This window comes from Parasteatoda tepidariorum, chromosome 9 (genome assembly GCF_043381705.1).
Source record: "Parasteatoda tepidariorum isolate YZ-2023 chromosome 9, CAS_Ptep_4.0, whole genome shotgun sequence".
NCBI classification, from domain to species: domain Eukaryota; kingdom Metazoa; phylum Arthropoda; class Arachnida; order Araneae; family Theridiidae; genus Parasteatoda; species Parasteatoda tepidariorum.
The window spans coordinates 57,462,988-57,475,593 of NC_092212.1; the positions used below are offsets into that span (position 1 = coordinate 57,462,988).

The 12,606-nt window shown below is 28.3% G+C and overlaps 2 protein-coding genes across 2 annotated transcripts in view; both read right to left on the reverse strand.

Moving 5' to 3' along the window:
- Positions 1 to 432: 432 nt before the first annotated feature.
- LOC107439407 (uncharacterized) lies at positions 433 to 831 on the reverse strand. The gene has a single exon (XM_016051994.2). It carries the CDS (start codon positions 829 to 831, stop codon positions 433 to 435), a length of 399 nt encoding a protein of 132 aa, XP_015907480.2.
- A 5,033-nt stretch (positions 832 to 5,864) lies between these two features.
- The window catches only part of LOC107439408 (uncharacterized), a 16,995-nt gene continuing 10,253 nt past the window's right edge, over positions 5,865 to 12,606 (reverse strand). The window contains exon 2 of the mRNA XM_071185184.1: positions 5,865 to 6,902. Within this exon, the coding sequence (XP_071041285.1) occupies positions 6,418 to 6,879 (462 nt within the window). The 5' untranslated portion in view covers positions 6,880 to 6,902 and the 3' untranslated portion in view covers positions 5,865 to 6,417. The remainder of the gene's footprint in view (positions 6,903 to 12,606) is intronic.

Genomic DNA, 12,606 nt, shown 5'->3' on the forward strand with positions numbered 1-12,606 from the left:
ACATCTATTTATTTTATTATAAATTATACGTAAAACTGTAAAGTGATATTAGTAGTTAACTTCTCGTACTGTTTCATAGCAATCTTTTTAGCAAAATCATTTTCAATAGTTTTTATATTTACCAAATATTGATTTATTAAACAAAAATAAGCTTGCGAATGGAGATGCATTGATCCTAATGTTTTTTTTTTTAATTTTCATTTCCAATGGCAAATTTATTGGACAGTAGTTACAGCACAATAAGAAAAGTAATATACAATAAACGATGGTAGACATAATGCAGTAACTTGAGTCCATTGATTCAAAAGGTCTCGGGCTTCCCAATATCGCTCGGTTAGAGAAGACCTGCGCAAAGCAGGACAGTGCATAATATGGACGGCATCCATTTTCTCCCCAAGGTTACAAAGTGTGCAGATGGGAGAAGGAGCAATGTTAATTCTGCGAAGGAAGACAGTCGCGTCCAGTAGCCAGGCGGAATTCTGCCACAGCTCTACGCCTTGAACCAATATAGGATTTTGCAACTAAATCCCTCCAAGGTTTATCGGACACTCTTTTGGACAGGTCCATGAGGGAATGGTCTTTTATGCAATTTGTCACCATTTTCTTGATGGAATAAAATGGTATTGCGCGGGAAGGAATTTCAATAATTGAGGTGCCCTTTTTGGCCAAAAAATCTGTACTGTCGTTTCCTACAACTCCGCAGTAGGAGGGTATCCACTGAAGGACAATGTTTTTCCTGTGTGACTCAAGGCTTCGAAGGAGTCGTCGGCAGTCTATGACTTCAAGGGTTTTGGGATCGTCAGAGGAATTGATGGCTTGAACTGCGGCCATAGAGTCACAAAAAATAACTGCTTTTGTAAACTGGTCAAGGTGACAGTGAATTTGAGACAGAGTAGCTCGAATGGTGGTAATTTCACCATCAAATGTAGTTCCTTGTCCCACGGAAGTTTAAAATGAAAATAATTTTGAGGAGATTCCTGCCCCTAATGATCCTAAATGTAGCGGTATATAAAAAAAATGAAAAAACATTTTTTTTCAAGATTCCACAGATTAAGTTTCTAACTTCATTGAGATTTTTTTTATACCACTAAATGATCCTAATGTAGCGGTATTAAAAAAAAAATCTCAATAAAGTTAGAAATTTAATCTGTGGAATCTTGAGTTATCATATGTAATAAATATTTTTCTGAACTTTCAACTAAACAATTTTAAATTTTGATGCAACATTTCATTTCCTTCAAAAAAAGGAAGAAAAAAAAAAGTAATAATTGTGTATAAATCGTGGAGGGAGGTGAAAGTAACGAGCAGAGGTGCTCGCAATTCATAATTTCGTCAAGAATAATTTCGAGCCAAGTCAATTAATAATTTCGTTTCCGGAAAATAAAAAAGAACTCAAAAACATTATACCAATACAAATACTTTTAGTGATGCAAAAATATTAAGAGTTGATGTTAAAATCATTTTAATTTATCTTCAGTGTGAATATTTTTATTGACAGAATTTTACACTTTACGAATGATGCGCCAATATATTACATTTACTCAATTACATTTTTAGTTAATTTCTTTGATAATAGATGGCAGCAAAAGCAATCTTTCTAAAACAATACACTTAATAGTTTCTCAATTTTACGTATTATCTGGGATTCTTATTTAACTGTTGATCGCGCTAACTATGGGTGAGTTTAGCCAGCCTTACTTCGTCAGAGAGACGGTTGTAGACGTTTAGTTTGAGGACCTGTCCATTGAATAGCCCCTGGCGGAATCCAACTCTTTTTTTTCTTCTCCAATCTATTCTTTCGAAATTTTCATTGCATTCAAAATTGTCTTCGATAGTTTCACAAAAAAGAAGAAGAAGAAAAGTTTCCTTTTTATTTTTCGTCAGCGGCAATAGTATTGAGTTCGATACTCGTAACGTTTGATACATATACATATTAGAAATATTTTCAAATTAATCGTTTTACTTCTTTTTTTCTTTTTTTTTTTGAATTTTCTTTTGGTTTAGCTTATTTTTTAAAAAAAAACTAAAAATTTCTGAATCGAGCATAAAAACTCACATGTGAGTGTTTATCAATATAAAGCAAATTATAATTGAAAACAGAACCATGAAGTTCCATTTGATTTCGAAAATATTTCTGTATTATTTATTGTTATTTCAGTTATCGGTATAAATTCATAATTATTTAAATTTAAATGATAAATAAAATGCATTCAACCTCTTGAATTAAAAAAAAAGTTTTAAAAATCTTAATTCCTGAATTATTATTAATTTGAAATTTAAGTAAAACTTGCCCATAAGTATAGATAAGCATAGAAAAAAAAGCATAAAATATTTTGAGCTTTGTAATAATTAAAAAGAGATTTTAAAATAATTGCAATATTATAATTTAGTAAATTTCCCATAAAAATACAAATAGCTAATTTTCACAACTTTTATTTTTATTTATTCGCTAAAGTATTATAGTATTGTGATCAAAAGAAATATTTAAAACACGAAGATTTAATGTTATGATGAATTCAATAAGATTGTTATAGTATACCATATGATAAATATTTAGATTTGAAGCTGGACTTACTATTACTTGAATATTTATACTTATATAACTTGAATATTTATATATTATTCAAATATTATTATTGATAAAATTATTTTGTTTCTTGAAAACAAATCCTAATTAATCCTAATTAACAAATCCAAGACACTTGTGCTTCATTTTTTACCAAAAAAATAAATAAGTAAATAAATGAATAAAAATATGTGGGCGTTTTTCTTTTTTCTTAAAGCACACTCTTAAATAGCTGCCAATTCTTCCGGATTTTAAAATTAATTTATTTAGATTTAAAGTCAAAATTTGTTCAGGGAGTTCATTTTTTATTTTGTGCATTGTACGATGAACAATACCTGAGGTACTTCTTGAAGCAAAAGATTATTAAGTCAATCATTTATAATTTCTTTCTCTATATGTATGAGTCCTTTTATTTTTGATAAATGCAGATAATTAGCCAAACTGTATACAAAAAAAAACTAAAAGCAAGGAAAGATTTGAAAGAATAAGAGAGGTAAAAACAAGTAAAATAGTTTACTTTTTTCGATTTTTACAGCCTTTTTAGCGAAATTTACTTTAAAATGAAGGAAATTTATCATTGCAAGTTTTATTTAAGAATATATTAGATGAGGTCCTGACCCATCGGTCGACTTAGTTGGCACGCATATGATTTAATTAAATGATACAAATATTGAGAGTTATTAAATTAATTTTTGTTTCTCGTCAGTCTGTATTCTTCTTGACAGAATGTTCATTATTCGAAAAATGATTCGACAAGTATATCACTTTAATATAACTTCACATTTTTATTTAATTTTTTCGATAATAGATGGCAGCAACACAATTCATATATTTACTTATTATTTTAGATTCTTACTTCAATGTTAGATCACATATCTTTGTCGAGTGGGCTTAGCCAAGTGGTTACTTCGTCAGATATTGCTATTATTTTCATTTGAGACTCTTCGCTTGACCATCCGCTGGCGCAGTCCCACTTTTTTTTCACGTCTCCTGTTGTTGATGTCGTAATTTTACATTATATGTAAAATTTTTTTCAATATTTTCACAAAATATAAGAGAATATCAATAAATATATATTTTTTTCTCTTCGCTTGAATAGTCGTGAGTTCGATACCCACGGTGGTCTGATTTTTAAAAATTTATAAAGATATACATAAACTTGCAAAGTGACTGTTAATTTATAGTTAATAATTCGTTACTATTTATTTGAATGAGAAAAACTTTTTCCTCTACTCAGTTCATTCAAATTTTTTTTCCGAGTTATCAAAAAAAGTAGTAAGATTTTTTTAACTTTTTTCATCGGCATGATTACCTTTTCTTCCCCATTACTTTCGTCCTAATTTCCCTAGATATTTTCTAAAGTGAAATGAAACAAAAAGACTTAAAAATACATGGAATTTTATTAAAAAAATATTTAACATCTTAAAATAAAAAATTAAAAATAACATAAACACCGAGTAATTATCACTCTTTCTGTATATTTAAATCATCTTTTTTATGCAGTAAAAGACAATGCTTAAAACCAAATTTATTAAGACAGGAATAAAATATTAAAACAGTAGATTTGTTACCGTTGCTAATTTCTTTTTTCGGTAAAATGATTTGTTGCCCACGCTTTCAGGTGCACCAATAAGGTCTGCCAACGTTTCTACCACAGTAAGGCAGATAGAACAGAAAACATCCATGCCTTTTCCGGGGATTCGAATTCAGGTCCTTTCTGATGCGTGGTTAGCTTCCTGACAGCTACACAGTCCGGCCAGGATTGAAAAAACAAACAAACAATGTTTCGGGAAAAATGCTTAAATTGCTTTATAATCATTAAAACATTCAATAATACCAGTTCATAATATACTTTGTACTCCAAGAAATTCCTAATGGTAAAATTAATGGACGTTTTGTACCAGAATTATGATAAGGAAAAAAATAAACTGTTTCCCGTACTTGGATAAAAATGTCGAACTTAATATTTTTATTAACCTCAGCAAAAATATGACTGATGTATTTTTATAATAAAAAACAGTAAGGAATATTAACATTTACTGTGAATTTGTTTTGTTAAGGAATAACACAGTGATTCTTTGTTTCTTCTGTAATATTTATGTAATTTATAGTATATTTAATGTTTACTAATGTGAATAGAATAGTTATATATTAGGACAGTGTTTATTCAAAATGTTTTTGAATTGAATTATCCCTTTAGCCAAACAAGTCACTTCTACGTTAAGTAATAAATGTAATTCTTTGTTCATGGTTTCTGTTATTTGAAATTTAAAAGAAACGCTAACGTTTGCAGCAAAAATAAGTATGTTTATCCCGTATTTTGTGTATGTAGAAAATCGACATTCAACAATCATGTCTCAAATTTGTATCGTTGACTTTGATTTAATTAAATTTTTAAAAAAATATATTAAATATTTTTGTAAGAATTGTTACAGTGTTTCTTTATAAATGTCTACATCCTTAGTTTAAAGTATTTATTTTAAAAATGTTCAATTCTTTACTACAGATATTGCATTTTTAAATCATCACCGTCATTAGAATCCTTTGAAACTTATAGATTGAAATGAGAATTTGGACAGTATACATTTATTTAATTTCAGGTTTGAAATATGAATGGAAAAAATTCATTACAGTTGGTTTGAATTATAATAAATAAATGCATAAATAAAGCTGAATAAATTTTTTAAATAAAAACATGCAATCAATTTTAAGAAAATTATTTATTTTAATTTAATTAAATTGATTTTGTAATTAATGTATGCGAATTACTATTAAAATGCGATAAGTTATTGCATACTTGAATTTAACAAATTTATTTTTGAAATGATTTTGTAAAATGATCTAATTAATCTGCTAATTATCATTTTTTTTTCTTTTAAATTTGTCATTTTAAAAAATAGAATAATTAGAAATATCTGCTTTAGTGCTGTTATCTAAAAGTATCTATGGAACTAAAAAAAAGAAAACAGAAATGCATAAGAATAAATGATTTCATGCTAATGCAATGGCTAATACTCATATCAACTAAATAGTTATAGATTTTACAAGTTTTATTTTGAAATACTAAATAATTATTTGAATTTTAATTTACTTAGTTACTTTAATAATAAAGATAAATTAGAAAAAAAAAGAAAAAAAGAATGGAGCATGAAAATTCATACTGGAGGGTTTATCACAATAAGATCAAAGAAATTTTCAAAGTAGATCAAAAGCTTTAGAACTGTGCTTGATAATTTTCGAAGATTAACATCATTATCAAAAATTAAATTCGAGGCAAAATAAAAAAAACCTCATTTGATTTCAATAATATTTTTAAAGTATTTATTGTTTTTTAATCAATACATTTTTAAACTTATCGGAATAAATTCATGATTATTTAAATTCAAATATATAACATCATAAGTAACAATTATAAAATTTCGCAAACAATTTAATAAAATTAAGTTTAAAAATATTAGTTTACGAAATCTTAAGAAAAATTTTAAGTAAAAATTGCTAATAAACATTCTTAATAAATTAAAGAAAAAACTGTAAAGAAATATGAACTTCGTTACATTATTTAATTAAATAAAATGTGTTTTAAAATAATTGCAACACTTTCATTTATTAAATTCTCCATAAAAATACAAATGACTAATTTTTACAATTTTCCTTTTCATTTATTTGTTAAAGTATTAATATTGCAATCAAAATAAATATTTCAAACATAGAGATGAAATAATATGTTGAATTCAATAAGATTGTTAATTTATACTATAGGTATGTTTGGTGTACACAATTATAAAACATTCAGTTCATTGTCTGAATGAATAAATATTCCATATGTATATACATTTTATATATTTATTTCCTCAGTCACTCATTTTGAACGTTTCTGTCCGATAATCAGATTCAATTTGATTCTGAATAAAACTGAGTGTTTGTTCAACAATATCACTCACTTCTTGCTGGGATTCACTTGATTCACATATGCACATTTTGTCATCACTTTTTTCAACAAAATGTTCTAAATTGTCTCTTTCTTCACGTGTGGTGTCGCCATCTTGTGAAGAATTAAGGAAGCTTTCTTCCAGTGCAACACCGGAATCGTTGTGGAGGACTTCAGCAAGGTGACTTTGTTGCTTCACCAGGTGTTCGTTAAGGCCGGCTGGAAGGGGATGATCGGGGGCTAGTCCTTCCTCTTCCAGTAAAAACCTAATGGCTTCCTTGGCACAAGCGCGAAAACCAGCGAGTAGTAGATGAAAATAACGGTCGTCCTCTGCTTCAGAAGAGCCTAATTCTATGTCCTCGCTTAAATCTGGAGCATCCGGCATGGTTTTGTATGTAGTCTATTTTTCTGCGGGAAGGAAATTAAAAGTAAAACTATCAAAAAATTCCAATATAAGGAAAATGGAATAAATGTAAATAATATGTGCGTCCCTAATTTAGAATTTCACTAAATAGAAACTGTGTTTAACCATTTCAAAAAGCAGTTAGTAAAAAAATGAATCACTAATTTTCGTCTACAAAAATACAACACTTTCCAAACTTTAAGTAATTAAAAATTATTAACAGATAGTATTTACAAAAAGGTTGATTGGAACTGCACAGAAGAGATAGTTTCTTATTTTAATTGTAAACAATATATTACAGTACCTAAAATGTCACAATTAACTTTCTTAATGATATTGTTAAAATTTAGTTTAATTAATTATTTAGTTTTAAAGAGTGTTCCAAAATTATTGCAAGTCGTAATTTTGATGGGAAACTTTGGGTTCTTATTTCAAAATTGTGATTTTTATGCAACAAAGAGTTATACGAGACAGCATATCGCGTAATAAATTTGCTGTTTCATACGCAAACGCGAAATTTTCTATGACCGATCTTTTCCAAATGTGTTGGAATTCATTTGCTTTTTATAGGACACTTCATTTGAATGATAGTCAATTTTATTCTTTAAGAAACAGGATTGTTGGCAAAAATTCTTTTTTTTCTTTATCACTCTTATTGTTGTTATATTTAATTTAGTCATAATTAATTATATAAATAAATTTATAATTAATATTTTAATTTATTGAAGTTATTATTATAAATAATTAATTATAACAATAAATTAGGAAAAAAACCTTCCAGGCCGTAAAGAGTTAAAGCGCGTGATAACAACCAGAAAATGACACAACAATACTTCAAATATCGTTCGGCAATGAAAACCTTTTGTTCTTCCCTTTATTTTTCTTCTTTTTGTAGCCATGGAAACTGTAATCTGTATTTCTGTTACTTTTATTTTTCGTTGGCAAAATTTAACAGCTCAAATTCCTCTCTTGAACTTAGCGCCATTTAATGGCATACCTTTTAAACGCATGATTTATTATTATATATAAAGTATTTTGTTTGTTAATTACCTACTTCCAAAGATTTTATTTTTATCAAAATCGCCGTTTTTTCATCCGCATTTTAGAATCAAATAGTTGTTGATTCTTCGGCATTTTAAAATGTGACTCTATTTCTTAATTAAAAAGCTCAAATAATTCAAAGATATGTTTAGCCTACAGGCCTGGAATAGAAACGGAAAAGAGAAAAACTGGTAGTGAAAAGCTATTTAGCTTATAGCTGGTTTTCGTGAGGAGGAGTAACATATGCTCTAATTATTGCTGATTATAAACTATTCATAGCTATTTGCTTTTTTTTAGGGCAAGAAACAGTTTTAAATAAATGTTTTAACTGTTATAAAATAAATCTTAGTATCCACGGATATCGTATTCTCCCAAAAACAAGCTAGAATAAAAAATTAAAAAAAATTAAATTTTTTTTAACCAGTTTTGCTATTTTTCGTCTTGAAATATATGACTCTGATCCCTGGTAGTCTATTTTTTTTCTTCTTTCAAATATGCTTCCTTTTTTAATTTTGTATTTGAGTTTGATTGCTAAGTTTTCCACATAAAATTAATTCGCAACAATAATAATAATAATTTCGAATTATTAACATATATATTGCAGAAATTTTTTAACTGCATACCATGATGGGTGCAGATGTATTGATAGGATTTAGTAATACTAAATGCAATCAAATATGATTGTAATTAAAACTTTCTATATCTCGAATGATGAAAAATAATCTAACCGAAACGACAACACCCTACTTTTAGAAAGCGGGAAAAGAGCATATATTAAAAAAAAAAAAAAAAAATGAGGGTCGAACACCAGATGTTACAACCAGCTGTCGAATAACCCTCGTCTATAGAACGGCCAAATCGTGAACCTCTTCGATTTTAAAAAGAACGTTAGTTGAAAGATTTTATGTTTCTTTTTTCCTCACTCGTATAAAAAGTCGATGTATATTTGTTCATGATTTCTAAATTCCAAGACAATTTTTTCTTAATCGTAAAATATTTTATAACTTAGTGTTCTTATTATTCTAAACATTATCCTTGTTTATGAATTTAAATTACATAATTGGCATTAAAGTTCTTTTAGTACGAATTATTAATTTTTTTTTCAGACGAAAGCTAAAAATTCCTCTAGATTGAAATAATCACAATTTCTAACATTAAATTTTTTTAAAGTTCATTTTAAGGTCAATAGCCTTTAATAAAGTATCAATCTGAAATAAATTAATCACTCACCTTTTCTCGGTAGTTTTAACATCTGTAGAAAATTGTCAATATTTAATAAAGCAATTAACAAATGCGTGAAAGAACTTCTCCAACAAATATTTCCCTTACAGTACAATCAAGAAATAAATTAACTATATTATTAACCGTTTTTAAATATACCTAGAATACGTTTGGATATTCATAAAAAAAATAAATACATTATAGCCTATTAATGCTCAACATTTTAAATAATAGTACGAGAAGAAAAGCTATTTTTAAAAGTAATCGTATATATTTGTTTCTGTCAAGCAATGATTTTAGCTTTCCCAATATTCACAGTTATATACATTTTAAAATATTGATACAAAGAACTTTATGAAAAAAGTGGTACCACATTTGTGACTAAATTAAGCGACATTTTATTCCTGTTCTTACCAATTAGGTTAAAAGAAGAATTAAAAAAAATTTTCAGAATATATCTCAGATTTTTTTTATTTTTAATAGTATTGTTAATATTCTTTGGATACGAATGTTGTGGCCCTTCAGCGTTCTTGGATCATATTTTGTCACTTATAATCGCATTGACGAAAAAAATATTAGCTCAAATGTATTGCTTTAATAAATGGTATAGAGCGATTTCAGAATTGAATGTATTTCCTAAGCAGAAAAAAAAACTTCAATAGTGTTGACGTAAAATATCTACGGATCATGGGTTAAAGTCCCTTAGCCGTCAAGCTGACCGTGGGAGGTTTGCGTGGTTTTCCTCTCCATGTAACTCAAATGCAGGTTAGTTCCGTGGTAGAAAAATTTATACATTCACACTTTATTCTTTTTTTAATATATGGGATTTAAAATGATTTTGAGTACCATAATACTTAAACATTTGAAATATGTAATCTGTATAGTAGATGTGTTGGCTCTCTTAATTGTGTTTTAGTGTTGACTAAATTTGAATGAAATACTAGAACTTTAAACATCTAAATTTTAATGAATCAATTGAAATGGCATTTCTCTAGAACTCGATAGAAACTTTTTTAAAAGAGTAAAAGATGGCAGGTATTAACTGAAAGACAGCAAACAAAAGTTCTAACTTAATATGAAACTATCAGAGCATTTAAAGTTTCTTTTAAAAATTTCATTTTCACTGAAAAATAGCTCTGTAGTAAGTTTAAGAACTTAATAATGACACTTAAATTGTCAATATGGTGTGGAAATTGTAAATTTTTTTTTTCATTCAAAAATAATCGAAAACTATTTTAAGTCTCCGACTATTATTCTGATTTTTTACGATGAGAAAACTGTAAACAATAATTTTGATTATAATCAGGTTAGCGGGGGGGGGGGGGGTATTTCTGNGGGGGGGGGGTATTTTTGCCTGCAATATAATTGTCATTACATTACCATTTAATAAAATTCTCCTTGGAAAAGAGCTAAGTTGGTCCGTATATGGCTATAACCTTTTAACGCAGAATTTTTATTAAACATATTTTTCACACTTTTTTTTTATTATTCTGTATTAATTTAGGTCAAAATAAGTGAAAAATATTGTAATTATAATTTACGGTTCTGAATATATTTCATAGTCCTGAAGTACAGCATGAGACACCGGTGTCTTTTAGCACCAAAAGTAAAATCTTCCAAACACGGCTCACAATAATTTTTCAAATTTGCACTTATTTAGATTAAAGAAAAACAGATATCCATCATTGAAATTTCTGTAATTTACAAAATCAATTATTGATAAATTTTTGAATATGAATAGAAAAAACAAATCTATCAAGATTTTTAATTCTTCGAATTTTACTACAAATATAATTGATATATATATATATATATATATATATATATATATATCTTTGCATCTTTCTCTTTGTAAAAATAAGTAGTAAAAATTTCAACATAACGAGAAAAATCATCTATTACAGATACGAAATATTCAGCTCCGCCAACTGAATTTACTGGACTTTTACCCCAAACATCCATATGTACTTTCTCTAATACACTTTTAGTCATTATACCATGATTTACTTTAAAACTAGTTCTAGTCGATTTAGTTATTTTACAAGTATTACAAGTATCAAATTTACCACACAAATTATCTAAACCATTCACAACATTGTTTTGACTCATATGATTTAACATTCCAATATTTAAGTGGCAAAATCGTCTATGAACCAATTCCCTATCTAGACCTGTACTAAATGCTAATTCTTTAGTTACTACCACTTTTTCAACATAGCCTTTAAGTATATACAACTTATCAATTCTAGGTACAGTAAATAAATAATTATGGTTTTTACCAAATACAGTCATTTTGTTGTTACCCCATTTTACAGTAATCCCTGCTAAATCCATATTCGAACCGCTTATTAAATTTCTACGCATATTGGGTGCAAAATATACATTTTCTAATTTTATGGGAACAAATTTATCTCTATCTTTAACATTAAAATGTATATCACCAATACCAAAAATATCAGACTTACTATTTTTATCTCCAACAAGTACTTGACTAGGATTCAAAGTCTTGAAGTTACTAAAGTAGTCTCTTTGTGTACAGAAGTGAGCTGTGCTGGCAGTGTCAATCAGGAATTCAACAAACTGCTTGTCTTTCCTTTGGCGAATTTCAGCATCTCTTATCGTAGTCAAATCACTGTAAAAAGTTTCCTTGGAATCTTGAGTTTTAGAATTCCGTTTCGTGGTTTTCTTCTTCAGGAAACATCTTTCCGCACTATGTCCTTTCTTATTGCAGTAGGAACACATAATTGTTGTTGTTGTATCATTGCCCAGGACGCGACCACTGCTTTTATTTCCATTCAACTTCCGATAGGCTTGCTTTCTAGTAGATGAAGTAGTATAAGCATCGGCGACTATGTCCTCTCCTCTGTCTTTCTGCTTTTGTTGTATCCTTCCAGATTCGATTAGGAGCTCCTTTTCAACATTAGAAATCGAAAAATCTTTATCTTCTAGTCGATAAAGCATTTGAACTAAGTTGTCATAATCTGCTGGCAATCTTCTAATTAATTGGAAACATGTGAGCTTTTCTGGCATTTCAAAACCTGCGTCATGAATCTGTTTCCTTTTTTCATTTACTAACTTGCAGAAAATGCCAATAGTCTCCTTCTCTGGATCAAACTTCAATTCAAAGAATTCATCAATAAGTCCGGCTAACCGTGCTCGGGAGGTAGGTTCAAAGTTTTCTTTCAAAATAGTCCACGCTGTCTTTCCGTCCTCTGTGTCGGCTATCAGCGGTTGAAACTGCTCATCAATTCCTTGGAATATAGTAGAGTAACTTCTAGCTTTTCGCATTTCATAAGAGCGTAAGTCTCTGTCTGTTGCATCAGTTGGTAATGGCTTCTCTGTACCACCAACAAATTCCCAAGAGCCTTTATCGATGAGTAATACTTTCATATTTATTTTCCAACTACTGTAATTGAAACTGTTTAGCTTTGTAAATCCCAATATGGA